A 17,476-nucleotide genomic window follows, 5' to 3' on the forward strand; every position below is an offset into this window, starting at 1 on the left:
CGGTATAAAACACCACGAAATTGACTCGAAAAAAATACCATAAAAGTGAGTGTCCAAACAAGGCCTCCCGTCAAAGTTGAACCCTCTTGACCGCTGAGCCACACATCCTTTCAGTTCAAGGGGTTCATAACAAATTTATATCTAATAGTATCATTGTTATTTTGTAGAACAGTTATATATGAAATGGGAAAAATTTCGGATTCGAATCCCCTCCCCACTAAGTGGCTCCATCCTAAACATGGTCTTATGCACATACGATAAAATTTCTCAAAGTACATAGGGGTCGTTTGGTGCATGGTATAAGCTAGAATATTCCAGCACTAATTTATACCTTCTACCAAACAAGGTATAAAATGCATCTCAACTTAAAAGATGGGATATCCCTTTTTATCCTGAGATTATTTTATACAATCTTTTAGATGGTATAAAATAATCCCAAAAAATAGAATAAATTAGTTCCGAAATTATAATTCCGGTATAATTTTGGCTACCTACCAAACGACCCCATAGAGTGTGATGTGAAATTTATCAAACATTAACTATAAATTAAATAATTTATAAAAATAATAATTATAACTTAAAATAGCATGGTGGAAAGTGATCAACAATCGCAATTCCTACGAAATCACAAATAATCGCCCGTGCTTGCTCACCACGCTACAGACCCCATTCCATACTCGAAAACTAATTTTGATTCAACCCAATCCAAACTTCCAAACGACGTCGTAAAAAACAATAACAAAACCCTCTTAAAAAACTCCCCAAAACCCCGCTAAACAACATCATCATCATCATCATCATCTATACGCTACTGGCTGCAGCAATCACACCGCCGTCTAAACACTTTTTACTCTCATCTCAGGCAGCAATGGGCAAGGCTGCGAAAGGTGGTTCTGCCGTTAACTCCAACACCGTTGTCCACCCGAAAGACGAAACTTATCTACAAAATGTAGTTCCTAAACGTATAGCACTCTTCCAATCTATCCAAAATCAACAACGCCTTCATCGCCTTTCACTTTCCCCTGATCCTATCAGGTAACCACTCTATCCATTTCTCTAATTTGTTTTAGTATCTCATTACTGCTCTGTCTAAAAAAGAATGGCTTAACTTTTAATTATTTTGTTGAGAATTTCTCAATCATTTTTTTTTTACTGTAAAATGTTGTGATTTAGAGTGCTATTAGATTAGTTCCTAAACTTATTACTCTCTTCGAATCTATCCAAAATCAGCAGCGCCTTCATGGCCTTTCACTCTATCCATTTCTCTATTTTGTTTTAGTATCTCATTACTGTTCTGTCTAAAAAAGAATGACATAAGCTTTAATTAATTGGTGGAGAATTTCTCAAATGCTTTCAGGTACTCCCTCCTGTTAAAAACAGTGTCCACTTAGCTTTTATTTTTTGGTTCAAAAAGAGTGTCCACTTACCCAATCAAGAAATAATTAACCTAATTTTTTCAGATTTGCCCTTATTAAGTGTTAAATGACCAAATCCCAATACCTATTTAATTAGGGGTAATTTAGTCAAATTACCTATTTTTGAGTAAGAGTTAGTATTTTTGTAAGGAGTGTGCAAATGGCTAAGTAGACACTCTTTTTTGAACCGGAGGGAGTAACACTCTATCCATTTCTCAAATTGTTTTAGGGAAATTACGCTCTATGTCTATATTTGAAAATATTTACGCCCACATAACCCATACTTTGATTTTGTTACCCGATTTAGCTCATATTTGTGTATAAACACCTTGTATACACTCTGTACAAGGTTGACACATTAGGTATAATGCTTTCACCAGTATAATGTTGTATAATATTGTATATTGGGCTACATGGCGTAATAATTTTCAAAAGCTGTATATTTTTGAAAATTTCCTGCTGTTTTATCTAGAATTGCTCTGGATAAAAAAGAATGGGATTCTTTTGTCTCTGTCCCTTTTGCCAACTTAATCACCGATAGTGCCCAAATATACAAAACCTATACACTGATATGTGTAGTATGTGTATATTTAAGTATAAATATACAAAGCCTAATGTAAATATACAAAACCTATACATTTGCTGGCTATTTTGTAAACTCGATCACACAAAGTTATTGGCTGTAATTTGTCAAAAAAAGAATGAGATAAGCTTAATTATTTTGTTGAGAATTTCTCAAATGCTTTTTACCGTAAAAGGTTATGATTCATAGTATCTTTTTTTTCTTTTTTAAAGATGTAATTCTCTTTAAAAAAATAAGGAAATGATGTTCCAACTCTCCCCGTAAATTAATTTAAAAAGGATGGCATTCTTACTATTTGTATAGTCCTATAATGTTCTAATTAAGAATTTCTCATCATTTGTCAAATGTTCTTGATTATAAGTAATTATTTTATGGTACTCTTTTGTAGCTATTTCTATTTTAAAAAGTTAGGACATGATGTTCCCTTTCATCCTGAAAATTAGTTTGATGTGTATGACTTTATTGCTATTTGTAGAGTACAGAAAATTTTGCTTTGAGTATGATCTCCTCATATTTTTGAAATAGTTTTTAACTACAAAAATTGTGATTTATAATACTTTTATGCAAATTTTAGTTAATAATTGTAAATGATGTTTGCACATACACAAAAAGTCAGTGCTTTGAACGTTGCCATTCTCTTTTGGACAGAGGGAGTAATTAATTTGGTAATTTTTTTTTTTTAGTTAAAATGTTGAATGTAGGTTATGATTGTGTTAAATTAGGATTGAGCTACTGAGTGGGACTGTGAAGGAGGGGAAGAAATGGAAGACAACGCCTTTGGATATAGCAAAGGAAATTTCGAAGAGCTTGGCTTCCAATGCTTTGATAGCAAAGGTGGATGGGGTGCTTTGGGATTTGTTGAGGCCATTGGAGGGTGACTGTAAGCTCGAGCTCTTCACTTTTGACAGTGATGAGGGCCGCGATACGTTTTGGCACTCGAGTGCTCACATTCTTGGCGAGGTTTTAGCCTTTTATCTACCACATTGTGGTTGTGTCTTCATCAAGTTTTGATTTTTGAAAATTTTCACTAATAAAATACTTGCTTTGCCCTTTTTTGAACTTCTGACTTTTTTTTTTTTTTTTTTTTTTTGTGTGTTTTTCTTAGTCATTGGAGAGGAGGTATGGTTGCAAATTGTGTATTGGACCGTGTACAACAAGAGGAGAGGTATCATGTTTGCCTAATCTTTAACGATTGAAATTAATTATTTATAGTTTAGATATGTTATGAAATCCGAGAAAAATTATCTAGTATTGGAATGAGATGGGCCTGAACAGAGAGGGATGGAGGAGGGTTCATATAGTCGATGGTTTTGAGGCGTAATTGATTGGTTGATTAATTAGTTTTGGGGTCTAAATTATGTTAGGACATCTTTTCTTCTCTTGCATGGGTGGTGGAATTTTGGCGGAATAATTGCATTTCTTCTGTATGAGTTGATTAAAGTGAAAACGGCTAGCTAGCTAGCTAGTTATAAGCCTGAGTAGTTTCCAAAAATAAGTTAACTTCGCTTGGTACTCATTGCTTAACCACTTTACTTGATAGCTGATTTCCTGGTAAAAACCTTGGACAATTCTACATCCCACCTTTAGTATCTTAAATTGTTGGGTTCACTGAGGGCAAAACCTATGTTGATTTTCCAGTTGAAAGAGCGATCCTAAGAAAAAGCCCATGAAACTTTGTCCTAAATACCATCATTAGAATGTGGCATTTCATCATTTGAGCCTAACATATTTCTGATTGACCTAACTTCACAAGAAAGCATTATTCCCTGAATAAGTTAGGCAAAATTAGATGCTCCCTCTGGATCAAAAAGCGTGTCCACTTAGCCATTTGCACACCCCTTAAGAAAATACTAACTCCTAGAAAAAATAGGTAATTTGACTAAACTGCCCCTAAGTAAATAGATATTAGGATTTGATCACATAGCACTTAATAGGGGCAAATCTGAAAAAATAGGTAATTCTTTCTTGATTTGATAAGTGGACACTCTTTTTGACCCAAGTAAAAAGGCTAAGGGGACACTCTTTTTGATCCGGAGGGAGTAACATTGTTCCAGTACTACCTACCCCCTCCTCCTGGACCAGATCGCTGTCTCTCTTTCTCTCTCATAATAGTTTATTCTTTAGTCTTTACTCACTTCATGTGGCTTCTAACCTATTATGACTTGTCTAAACTGCCTCTGCAGGGTTTCTATTATGATGCCTTTTACGGTGATCTGGGGTTAAATGAGGATCACTTTAAAGGGATTGAGGCGGAGGCAGCACAAGCTGTTTCGGTATTACTCTTTTATCTGTCAGAGTTGCCTTGATCTATGAGCATAAACTCAACTGCTTGTTGCTTCCTGGATTTCTACTTCCACAATTGTGTCGTTTTTCTGTTCTGATTGCTTGTGAAAGGGATTGAATGATTAATGGTTGAGTATTATGTTTCTCGTTACTGACATGTGATTTTTTTTCTTTTTTTGATCAAGTAAATAGAATTTCATTAATGATTAAAACTTTTGAACCCAAAACTGCCATGTGATCAAAAACTTAGTTAGAAGATTGCACTTCCTGTGCTCTATATGGTTAGGAAGTTGGTAAAAAGGAAATTGCATTTCAACAGATTTGATATGTTTTGTGCCCGTCACTTGTCAAGTGAATTCAAAACAGAACCGTCAAATTTGTTGATTGCGGAATTAAGAGGAACTCTCCAATTAAGATAATCATTGGAATGTCTCCATCCCAGCTATAGAATATTCACCAGATCAGGACCATTATTTTTACATGCGGTGGACACAGCTGCACACAACCAATTATTTGTATCTTTTCTGTATATGCTCACCTACTGGAGATGAAATCTTCTTTCTTCTATGATTCTCCATGCATACCTCATCAGGAGGCAACCATAAGATTGCACCGGAGTGTGGGATATAGAGATGTAGGAATGAAGGCTCTGTTAAAGATCTTTATCATCACTCAATGAGCACCTCGATAGTTTATCTTCTCTTTTCTGGTTCTAAGCAATGGCTATGGTGCTTTTTCATGTCGTTGCAGTGTGATGTTTACTTTTTTCCTGCATTATATTCAACATGCAACTAACTTCCCATGGTTTCTCAGGAGAAACAGCCTTTTGAACGCATTGAAGTTTCACGGCAGCAAGCTCTTGATATGTTCTCTGATAATAGGTTTAAGGTTGAATTGCTGTGATCTTGCAGTCCTGATCCTTCCAGGCTTTTCTTTGTGCAGCATTTCTCAGGAATCTCACATTTTAATTTATTTATCCCCATCTTTCAATTAGGTTGAAATCATAAAAGATTTACCTGAAGATAAAACAATCACAGTATATAGATGTGGCCCCTTGGTTGATCTATGCCGTGGTCCGCATATTCCAAATACATCTTTTGTTAAAGCACTAGCTTGTACAAAGGTGCGTTGCAGTATATCCTCGAGAAGAAAGAGTCTGCCTATGTGTGTTGATTTTCTTTTTTCTCCTTTCTGATCAATCTAATGATTATTAGGCTTCATCAGCATATTGGAGGGGAGACAAGGACCGTGAAAGCTTACAAAGAGTTTATGGAATATCTTATCCCGATAAGAAACAGTTGAAGGTGACTTTCAAAAGCTGGTTACATCGTTTCTGCCTTTGACTTTGTCTTCTGTCACTCTGCCTTTCTGTAATAATCAAAACAAAAACACTTACAAATTGTTCTTAAAAAAGGTCAGTGAAACTGCAGACAACTTAATTTGCATATGCTCGATATCTGGCCTTCCTTCAATGGAGAAAAAGGAAAAGAAAATGGATAGAGAAAAAAGAGGAAATAATACCTTATATTGTATGAAGTGGTTTAGCTTTCAAAATTAGTTTAGGGAATAAGCTTTCGATATTCTTTGTTCATCCTTAAAGTATCCGATGTTGCAAAGTTGAATCCATCATTGTGTATCAGGAGTCACCTCTTGTGAGTCGTGATAGGGTTACATTTATATTTACTCTGTAGACTTTCTTTGCTCTAGCTCGTTTAGCCAGTTAGTGGATTTTTCTGATGCTCTTTCTTGTCCGTGTTTCATTGTATTTACAAATCCTCTTTAAGCATGTAAGTAAACTAGCTCATTGTGCCATTTTGGATTATGTGAAATTAGAGAAATAGGAGGATATATAGAGAAGAATTTGTGGAATTTATAAGAATCGCTTTTCGTTTCATCTATATTTCCGTTGTCTCTTCTTTTGTGTAGATAGTTGAGTAGGTTTGATAGGAGATGAAGATTAGCCCACATATCATTGTATGTTATTTGGGTACTAGCTTGATGGATTAATGAAATAATACGTGATTTATTAAGTAAAAGCAAAAGTGTAAAGTATTGGTGTTAGCCTTACTCCTGAGAAAGGAGGAAAGGTCAAAATACTGCTTCAGATGAGGAGTTTTTAATAAAACACTTTTTGTTATAGGAATACCTAGCTTTTCTGGAGGAAGCAAAGAAATTCGATCACAGAGAGCTGACTAAGAAGCAGGAGCTTTTCTTCTTTCATCCACTAAGGTATGCCTTGAAATTATTTTACCTTATTATTTTAAAAAAAGAAGGTATGCCTTGTAATTTCCACTATAGGTGAAATATCTCATAATGTTTAAATGAGAACTCTGCATTCCAAACCTGGAAGTAATTTTCTTCTACCTTGAAATTACCTCTTATCCCCATTATAGGTGAAATATTTCGTAACATTTAAATGAGAATTGTGCATTCCAGCCCTGGAAGTTGTTTCTTTCTTCCACATGGTGCTCGAGTTTGCAACAAATTGCTGGAGTTCATACGGAGTCAGTATTGGAAGAGAGGCTATGAGGAGGTAACTAGCTTGTGCTTAATATATTGGTTGGAAGGACTATTTTGAATTGTAATTTTTGCATCCACTGGATGCGTTGTTATTAATACAACTCTTACTTCATAAAGAAAGGACTAATTTGAAGCGCAGACTGGATCAATGTAAGTTTAGTTCGAACTGCATGGACTGTTGACTGGTTGGAGTTCAGTCTGGACAATTGCAGAAACTCCTTCCTTTCTAAAACTGCATTTATTTCTTCATTTCATTTGAGATGGATAGAGTACTCCTCATTATTTAGTGGACTGAGACCTTTCTGCCCTCTTGTCGAAAGAGATCAGCATCTGATGCCTTGAAATTCTTCATTGACAATCAATTGCATCCATAGACTAGACTAACGTAGCAAGGATACAGAGATGTGATCATGAACGCAAAGACATTATACTTTTAAAAATGAAGGGGACACAACCCAAATAAAACCCTTTTAGAAATAAAGGATATGAAGCCTGAATTATTTTTGCAAAAGTATCTATAACTGTAAAATACAAAATTAAAGGAGTGCAATAGTCCCTTAATTTTTAGTTATTTAAAGCATCCTAAATAGCAAGTACCAAACGAAACATATAGGCAATAAGTTTATTGTGCAGGGATCAAAATATAACAAAGAGGCGTAGGAGAAAAGCAGCAAGTAGCACCGAACCAAAGCAATTAATGAGTAGAGCAGTCGTAGACTGAAAGAGAACACTATAACTTGGAGGAAAAAACATAGACTAATTAGGTGTACAATAGCCGTTCCTTTCGTTCGTCGAACCAGGCTCTTTTCTTCTTCTTCTACTTGGACTTTAGTAAGAATGATGGTTGTTCTTTGAGTTCAATTTTGTGTTCTCTTATTTCACTGGGTTCCAAAGGTGGTGAATCAGTGTGTTGGACCTTAATATTTTATGTCTAAAAATCTTGTTAATTGACTCCAATATTTCTTGTCAAAGATTAGGCGTAGTTGCTGTCTGAACATCAGACACTCCTAACTCAATCAAGGGAGACTTGTAATCAGAGAACACACATGTCCTAAAAGGACTTAGAGAAAAACAGAAAGATTGTGTCTGACCTGTGTACTTGTCTATGCAACATTGCATTTGGTGTCTGCTTCTATAGTATTTTTTCCCTGGTGGATTTCTTTCTCAGTTTATAAATGTCTGGAATCTTGGGTTACTAAATGGTGGAATACTGTGCACTCCGAACTTCTTTTCGAATAATGTTCAAGAAAAGAGACTTCTCGAAAAATGCATAGAATTAGAGGAACTCCTCTTCTTGCTATGACGAGATATTTTGTCTTCCATATCCTTTTCTTTTTTCCTCTTGGCCTACGAATTGTCTCTGCTTTTTCTCTTTTTTCCCTCATCACCACTCCTCTGTTGGAAGAAAGGCAATAGGTTCAACTATTGAACCTTAACCCGGTTGACATTTTTGGTTCAAGGATAAAAAACAATCAATAGAATTATTTGCCATTCTGTTTTTGAGTGCTTGATACATGATCCATGCAGGTTTGGAGCCCAAATATGTTCAATATGCAGCTGTGGGAAACTTCAGGTCATGCTGCAAATTACAAGGAGAACATGTTTGTGTTCGAGGTGAATTTTGGTGCACTAATAGCAGCTTTGATATTATGATGCATCTGAATAAGTTTGTCGGAGGATTTTGTTCACATTAAAAATTTGCACTTTTTCTAGCTAGGGTTGCAGTATATTGTCTTGTAAGAAGTGGTGCCTCTGTAAACTGATTTTAACTAGGTGTCTTTTTTAACCAATGGTTCTTGCTTCTGTGACCTGCAGATTGAAAAGCAAGAATTTGGGCTGAAGCCAATGAACTGCCCCGGTCATTGTTTAATATTTGATCACAGGGTTCGTTCCTACCGGGGTAAGATTTTCCAGTAGTTACTTTTCTTCTTCTTTTCGCTAACTAACAGTTACTTTCCTTCTTTCTTGCTTTACTTCCACGTTTTAGTTGTAGTATTGGTCTTGCATGCAAGTTCTTGAAACTAAGTCGTGCCAAATCTGAGATTATGATGATAACTTATAGGACGCTTGACGACGAATAATTGGTGCTACTAGTAACTTTGAAGGCACTATTTTATTTTCTTTGTTATTTATGCTGACATTGAATAGTCAATTTACAAAGAAGCTCAGCATGAAGGCACTATTTTACTTTCTTTGTTATTTATGCTTACATTGAATAGTCAATTTACAAAGAAGCTCAGCATAGTGCACCTTGTTGAGGGGTGAAATTTCATGGAGATTTGTTATCTAAAAGGAAGGCTGTTGAAACGTGGCAACATGTTCACTGCAAATATTGTGTCTTTTCATAAAATGCCATTGGTTCACAAACATATATTTTCCTTATCAAAGAAAAAATCCCATTGGTTCTCATTATTAATACCAGCCTATATAAGTCTGCTGCACCATACCCGAACTTAGTGTCATCTTTACAGTACCTCTTATCTTTCTCATTGATGTCATTGCAACTACTAGCAACACCTTAATAATTAACCTGCTGTCCAACAATGCAGAGCTACCACTTCGTCTGGCTGACTTTGGGGTTCTGCACAGGAATGAGGCCAGTGGTGCACTTACTGGCTTGACGCGTGTCAGGAGATTTCAGCAGGTATTGTTGCGTTTTTTATTTCCTTTTCATCTTTATTGATGTTCATGCTAGTGTTTTCCATAAGGAGCATTAGTAGTTTGTTTGATACAGTAAAATTTTCCCGTTTCTTCCTGCGCAAGAAGCAACCTATAGGCTCTTAGGTCCTTCTATTCCATTTTTTTTCACATTGTCTAATTGATGGTTATATTTCTTTGGTTTTTTCATAAGTGGGATAATCTATTGCCAAGGAACTTCTTCCTTTAGAATCTATTTCTGTAAAACATTCATTAATGGGTCTGTTGTGCTAAAACAACCTCTTTTCTAACCGTATTCCTTCGCAGGATGATGCTCACATCTTTTGCAGAGAGTCACAGGTGGGTTAAGATTCATGATTATGTGCAGTTAATGTACATTATTTGGAAGATAGTTTGACCTAAGTTCTTCATGTTGCAGATTAAGGATGAAGTCAAGGGTGGCTTAGAGTTCATCAGCTATGTGTATAAGATATTTGGTTTCACTTTTGACCTGAAGTTATCTACGGTACGGCTTTATCTATTCCATTATCCTTCAAATTCGTTAAACGTGATTTCAGCTGATTTTGATACTACATGCTTTCATTGTTTTTGTTTTAATAATCATTACAGATAGCTGCCCTTGATATGGAACATTCATTTTGTGAATGTTTTTCACATTTTACACATGTGCACATTCTCTTTCCATGTATACCAACACATATTTCTGACTTGCAGAGGCCTGAAAAATATCTCGGAGACATCGAAACTTGGGTAAAGGCTGAAGCTGCTCTTTCCGAAGCATTGAACGAGCATGGGAAGCCCTGGGAGGTTTGCTATCAATTTTGTTGGATCATAAAATATAAAAAAATTCAGACTGTTAAGACTACATTTATAATGATTGTGTACTCCCTTTTGCCGATTAAAAAAAATGGTTTTACTCCTATTTTTGGTGCTTTTTTAAATATTTATGTGGCAAATCACTTCATCAATTTTCTTTTTAGACAATCTTCATAAATTTTTTTGTCAGATCAGTTAATACTGACACCATTCTACAATTCTACTATTAAAGATTGTTTTCTAGAGCTTTCACAAGTTTTAGGAATTCTAATTTGACTTACATTTACTTTAACACTATTTAATCTTATATCTTGGACTCCTTGCACATCAATTGTTGTCATATGAAATGAGATGGAGGGAGTACCTTTTTTGGGTTACGTGACAGAAAATGTGAGGGTCGAGGGTTGCCCCTCTAGCAAATTTCCTGTTTATATATGGAAAATTTAGGTAGTCCCCGTTTGTATCAGTATTTTTTTGGTTATTTATTTTTCTCAATTGCTTTAATCTTGCCATTTACTTAAAGAATCCCATTGAATTAGATCAATGAAGGAGATGGAGCATTTTACGGCCCAAAAATTGATATAAGTGTTTCTGATGCAATGAAGAGGAAATTCCAGTGTGCAACATTGCAGGTCAGATTTGTTCTTATTCTCCTTGGTTCATTTGCACAAACAATATCATTCTTCACCTTTGAAATTTCATCTGCCTTAAAGTTTTTCTGCATGTTCTTTTGTACCATGTTGGAAGTATCATCTGAATGCTGTCTTTTTCAGCTTGATTTCCAACTCCCTCAACGTTTCAACCTATCATACTCAGCAGAAGATGAAAGTAAGAGAGAGAGACCAGTTATGATACATAGAGCGATCCTTGGGTCAGTTGAGCGTATGTTCGCTATTCTTTTGGAGCATTTCAAGGGGAAATGGCCTTTCTGGCTTAGTCCACGTCAAGCAATGGTCTGCCCTGTTTCCGACAAATCTCAATCATATGGACTTGAGGTTGGTTACCTTTACATACTTTAATCCCATTGATGCATTAATGGTTTAATTATTAAGAGACTGTGCCTTCTCTAGATCTTTCCTATGCATCTGATTGGGTTATATTCCTTAGATATTTTTATTCTGGTATCATATTAGTACAGTTAGGTATGTCTTCATTTTTTCTCTCTTTTTCCTATTCTAATCAAAGGTACTCATGCTAGTTAGAGTTAGTTTTTCTTCCCTTATTTCTATTCGTTCTTTCAAGCAGTGTGGTTTGTTCTTACCTTTTTTTTTTATTAGGCAAGTTGTTTTATTAATTATAAGTACCATGAAGGTACAACAAAAGTACAGGAAGAGAAGTTTGTTGTTGATACCTCTAGATTTAAACATCATATTGTTAGTTAATAAATAGGCTGGATGTAAGTAGTTTCACAAACACAGTAACATGCTTGTGCAGATAGATTTTGAGGAAAAAAATATAATACAGGATTTTTGTGTTGGCATCTGCAATTGCACTGTTGGCATTGGCCGCAAAGCATGAAAAATGATTGTAAAGTGCTGTAGATCGCGCAGTTCTAGATTTTTTGGAAAAAATATAGGATTTTTCTGTTAGCATCTGTAATAGCACTGTTGGTGTTGGCTCATAGCGTGAAGAGTGATTGTGAAGTGCTTCGAATCACAAAGTTGGTAGAACCCGCATTCATGTAAGAGGTCGTTTGGTTCGAAGACAAGTTATGCTGAGATTAGTAATGCTGGGATTAGTTATATGCCGGGATTAGTTATGCTGATGCCTATCGACTATTTGGTTTGTAGTATTAAAAATAACATGCATTGCATCATCAAGAATAGTACTGAATAGGGTGTTTAAGTATGGTATTAGTTTTACATGGGTGAGATTTGCACCAAACATTGTACTAATATTTAATACCAGCATTATTCTACCTAATACACCCTACCAAACGACCCCTAACTGTTGATGATACTGGGTAGAGAAGTTGGACAGTTGATAGGGAAGGGTAGCTTTTTGGCTCAGGTCCTGTCTCCTGCCACTCCCTCTAGAGGAATATAAAGAGTTACATGTTTTTTAGGACTGTTGGAGACTTGGAGCCCCAATAAGTAATAATCACTGTATTGTATCCTGAAGGGCACATATAGTTTTTAATAATGGCACATGTTTTTTGTTGATTTAAGTCTATTTTGAGGAATCAGCGTGAAACACCTTCACCCATGTCATGCGTTGCGATACGGGTACGTCAATACAAACGAGGGACATAATATAAAAAGGTCAACTTGCCGATTGATAAAAACATAAATATGCTGAGTGTTTTTTTTTTTTGATGAAATAAGTTGTTTTCATTGAAAAAAGCATCAACCAGATGTCTAATTACAGGGGCATAAGTACAAATAGACAAAAAACAAAAGAGAATTATAAGCCCCTATACATTGGCTCCTTCTAAAATTAGGGTGCTAATGAAATCCAAAAACTGATCAGTACTAGTCACTGGGGACAACATAAATATGCTGAGTTTATTTAACAAACAAATATCTGTTCGTGAATAATTGTTTGTGATTACTTTAATCCATTATGAAATTGCTTTAACCTGTTGCTCGACTTTTATTCAGCTCCGGGAGCAGATACATGATGCTGGTTATTACGTTGATGTTGATACAAGTGACAGGACAATCCAGAAAAAGGTTAGTTATGTAATTTATCATGTAAAATGCATGATTGGTTCACTTTCTGAGGGTCACTGAGCATTTTTTCTATATGATCTAATTATTGGTTTACAGTAATGTTTAGGTCTAAGGAGGACTAAGTACAGCAAACTTCTCTGTTTTCTGGGAGAGTTTATTTTACAAAAGGAAATAGTGACACCTTTTATAATAGTTGCTCCATAAGACCTGGCAAAGTCAACCCGTTATGTCACTTAAACCTCTCATTCATCGGTCTGTGCAGAGCACTATTGAAATCATTAGGATGGTCAATATGATCATATACTTGGTCATGGAAAAATGTCATAGTACCCTTCAAATTTATGTTCAATTCAGCAATTGGCAAAATTTTGTCAATTTCTTCCCTTAAAAGTTGATCTAACTATATCTTATGTGAAAAACTCATCTATGCAAGTGTAACATAGTTTGAGTCTTTTTGAACATTTAGTCCATGACTTAAAGATTAGATCCTTCTAATGGCGTCATTTTATTAATATTTCAACAAATCAATTGTGGTTACCTACTTTTGTGACTGGATACCAGCATACAAAAGGATTGACAAAGATTGCCATTCTCTTGAAGCCAGATGTTGCTTAACAAATTCAAGAGAATTGCAAGAGACTGCTATTTTCTTGAGTTAGTTGAGCAAGTTGAGCAACATCTGGCTCCAGAAAGCTGCCAGACAAATCAACTCGTGGACTGAAAAATAGAAAAAAAAGGATGTAACATCCATCCACAAAATAATAGGCAAAACCTGGAATTCCTTATATATATGTTCTTGTACTCTGAAGAATACTTGATTGCCAATTGACGTAATGCTTTCAGCTTTGAAGCTATACGCTTGTTGATATGCTAAAATTTTCTCCCAAGTAATTAGCAATACAAGTTTAATCTCTAGTCGAAAAGTTTTGTTGGTCTGTTAAAAAAGAAACAATTTCTTATGGCTTTTAATGTATATGCAGGTACGAGAGGCTCAAGTGGCACAATATAACTATATTCTGGTTGTTGGAGAGGCTGAAGCCAGTAGTGGGCAGGTATCTTATTTTTCCCCTAACCTGCAATGCTATATCCCCACAGCCTGCATTGCTATATGTCTTTTTAAAATGTGCTACTGAACAAAATGAAAAAAAGTTTCCGTATCACTTTGATCTAGCTTCATGATCTCTCTAAGGATTTCCTCTGTGTCGTTTTGTACTGATCAGGATATGTTGTGGTTCGGTTGTTTGATTTCTTCTTGTTCCTCTTCTTCCAACTCCTGACAAAGATGTATATTATGCTAAACTTTCTGTAGATTACTGGTTTGTCTCTATCCAATCCCGTGTGGAAAACTAGGAAGAAAAGGCTTCCAGCATGATTTATGGAGGTTCATTGACTATGCATGGTCCCCATTCATCCTGACAGAGATGTTTTAGGAAGATCATAGCAGCTAAACAATTGAAAATAATTGCAAACTGAACATTTCCCACCAAAAGATCAGTCCTATACTATAACATTCCCATGAAGGAGCTTTTGAGAATCTAAAAAATATTTGATAGATTTTAGTAGTTGCAAGCTGTCAGTAGCTCTTGCTGGAGGAGCTCTTGTTGCTTCATGGTTTCTGGTAGTCAGTTTCCCGAGTTCATGCATATTCCTCCTTACGATTTTCTTGTCTTCTCATTTAAAACTTGTAGCCAACTTTTACTGCTTTTATTTTTGCTGAAAATCCTGGTCTTCTATATGTGAAAATGATTCTAGGTGAGTGTTCGAGTGAGAGACAAACCTGATCATCAAGTCATGACAGTTGACGGCCTCCTTGCTCACTTCAAAGATATGGTTGCATCATTTCAGTAGGTAGTGAACAATCAAGCTTCAATTCGCCTTATAGCCCCAAGGCTTTGGTGTGTGCAGCGTGCTAGGGATGAGTTAGGTGCACGTCACGGGCTTGAATTTTGCAGAAAAAGCCTAGTCTTTAAGTTGAGAAGGGTAGAGGGGCAGGTCCATTATTCACCGCATCTCAAACCGTGCGCCACTAGCCCCGGGATATTTCTCGGTTATCACAAAAAAGGCTTCGATTTGTCTTCATGTGTGAGAATGGTGTTGTATGCCAGCACATTCAATCTTTTTGTTTACAGTAATCGAAAGCCATTGTAGTACAACATTCTGATATAAATTCAGTAGGAATCTTGGTGTTAAATCCATATTTTTTTGAGAGGAATGGTTTCTCAATAGCCTGTAAGTTTCATCTTATTCTTTGTTCTGATGTTGGTAGGCCATGTGGGTTTTTGTTTTACTTGTTTTTTCCAAAATAGGTTAACAGCACTCTACTATGTTGAACAGCAATAGTATTTTTCTAAGTACTAGATCCTCTCTTATCTTACAATACAATTATGCTAGTTTTGGAAAATGAAAGAGACTTTTATGGCCTGGTATTTCAGTCTTGTTAGGAATTCTGTGTTTAACGGTATGGTGTTCAATGAAATACACATTCAATTTTAGAACTCCCTGATAAAAATTATGTAATTCTTCCTTCCATTAACTAATCCAGAAGGTAAGGTGGTGTTTTCCTTTTCAGTAAAGAGAACAAACAAAAAAGAACCAAAGATATATATAAAGATTAAAAGAAGAAAGAATCACCGGTAAAAGATTTAACTCCTTGTAGATCTGGAGCGCCAAAATATCAAAGCTCATACTGAAAGTCTGTTGTAAGATGTGTTCTGCAATATCTTTTTGACAATTACCACGACAAACTAGATGAACTTATAAAAGTGAATCTCTTAAGAAAATCTTTGAGAGAACAATAAGGAAGAATTATTTTCGCATTAACCTCCTGAAAACTATATGAAAGTTGTGCATGGTGAAAAGTGTTGTTGTATAGCAACTAAGAACTACTTTTGTCTAAAGTTCCTCTCTTCAGGCTGATATTTAATTACTTTAAAGAATCAGGTGCAATTCCTCCATAATTCAACCGGGTGACCTTTCCTAAGTCCATTTCTATTTTGTTTGCAATTCCTACATAATTTTGTACCTTTTGAAGTCCACACTTTTTTTTAGGGGATTTTACATAAAGGACTACCCTTTGGGGGTTTAAAATTTGTCATAGCTACATTTTCAATATTTACATGGCATAGCTACTTTTTTTTACTGAATTCACTTTTTTTTTCGTTGTATACCTTTTTTTTGGGCTGTATTCATGAATACAACGATTTTTTTTTCACTGTATTCTGAAATGATATCTGTATTCATACACAAGCTCGTTGTATTCATGAATACATCGAGTAAAATTGAATACATAAAAACATAGATACACCAAAAATTAACAGAATACACCCTAAAAAAATGAATACAATCTAAAAAATTAACAATAAAAGCTCAAAAAAGTGAATACAATCGTGTATTCGTGAATACAACAACACCAACCACTAGTTCCGGCCAGATCGATCGAACCGGAGCTTCGCCGCCGCCTCGACCACCACTAGATCTGGTGAAACCAAACAAAATATTAATATGGATGTCAGAATCATCACGCCGCGAAAACACCGACAAAAGCACCGGCGAACACAAAAAAATCAGTCCGCCAGATCTGGTTTATGAACCGCCGCCAGATCTGGCGGGGTGGTTGTGCTTGTTGGTTGGCGGCGTCACCGTCATTGCCGGCGAAAAGCACCGGCGAAACAAAAATTCAATCCCCCAGATCTGGCGACGACGGTGGCCACAACGTCGAGGGGTGGTTGTGGTTCTTTGTTGGCAGCGTTTAAGATCTGGTTGTTGTTGGTTGGTGGCCGGAGCTCGTTCGCCGGAGCTTTGGCGCATTGAGCAGTAGAAACAGTCAAAGATAAATTTTTTAATAACTAAAAAAAAAAAAAAAAGGGCAGCCCGGTGCACTAAAGCTCCCGCTATGCGCGGGATCCGGAAAAGGGCTGGACCACAAGGGTCTTTTGACTGTGGCCTTACCTTGCATTTCGCAAGAGGCATTTCCACGCTCGAACCCGTGACCTCTCGATCACATGGCAATAACTTTACCAGTTACGCCAAATATATATGTAGCTATTAATTGTATTTAACATATTACTCTTAGCTATAGGATGTAATTAATCTAAACTATAGCTACTAAATATAAATATGTACTAGTAGTTAGTTATGCCATGTTTTTTTTTTTTTTGTTTCCTTTTTGAAAACCACTGCAAAGTATAACCGTCCCCTTTACAAGACTTAGTTTTCACCCAAGTGATGGTCTAAAGTTGTAGAGAACTACAATTTTTTATGATCAAATTTAGACCACTCGGTCTAAAGTTGTCCAGAAAGTCTGAACCAAGTGCACTGGAAACTTTTACCGGGGTGGCCTAAAGTTATAGAAGAACTATATAAAAAAGATTATGATCAAACTGCTTGGTCTAAGGCATCGGCGGAGCCACCTTTGGCAAAGGGTGGTCAGGTGCACACCCTTCGCCTGAAAATTACGGTATACATAACTTAAATGTTAGCTATTATGAGTATATATTTGATTTTGCACACTCTTAACACAAGTATAAGAA

The 17,476-nt window shown here is 35.9% G+C and overlaps 1 protein-coding gene across 2 annotated transcripts; it reads left to right on the plus strand.

Annotated features, from left to right (window-relative positions):
- Positions 1–787: 787 nt before the first annotated feature.
- On the plus strand, positions 788–15,170 carry LOC132029962 (threonine--tRNA ligase, mitochondrial 1-like). 2 transcript variants are annotated; one of them, XM_059419386.1, is made up of 20 exons: positions 788–1,035; positions 2,721–2,958; positions 3,104–3,163; positions 4,182–4,271; positions 5,095–5,169; positions 5,276–5,404; positions 5,496–5,585; positions 6,422–6,510; positions 6,718–6,814; positions 8,329–8,415; positions 8,617–8,701; positions 9,351–9,445; positions 9,766–9,798; positions 9,878–9,964; positions 10,174–10,266; positions 10,815–10,907; positions 11,049–11,270; positions 12,876–12,947; positions 13,928–13,999; positions 14,700–15,170. In XM_059419386.1, the coding sequence occupies exons 1-20, from the start codon at positions 869–871 to the stop codon at positions 14,793–14,795; spliced, it is 2,070 nt and encodes a 689-aa protein (XP_059275369.1). In that variant the 5' UTR covers positions 788–868; the 3' UTR covers positions 14,796–15,170. The 2 variants fall into 2 exon arrangements, with proteins under 2 accessions (XP_059275369.1, XP_059275370.1); XM_059419387.1 differs by lacking the exon at positions 9,766–9,798.
- Positions 15,171–17,476: the final 2,306 nt, after the last annotated feature.

The sequence above is a fragment of the Lycium ferocissimum genome, chromosome 9 (assembly GCF_029784015.1).
Source record: "Lycium ferocissimum isolate CSIRO_LF1 chromosome 9, AGI_CSIRO_Lferr_CH_V1, whole genome shotgun sequence".
Taxonomy (NCBI): Eukaryota; Viridiplantae; Streptophyta; class Magnoliopsida; order Solanales; family Solanaceae; genus Lycium; species Lycium ferocissimum.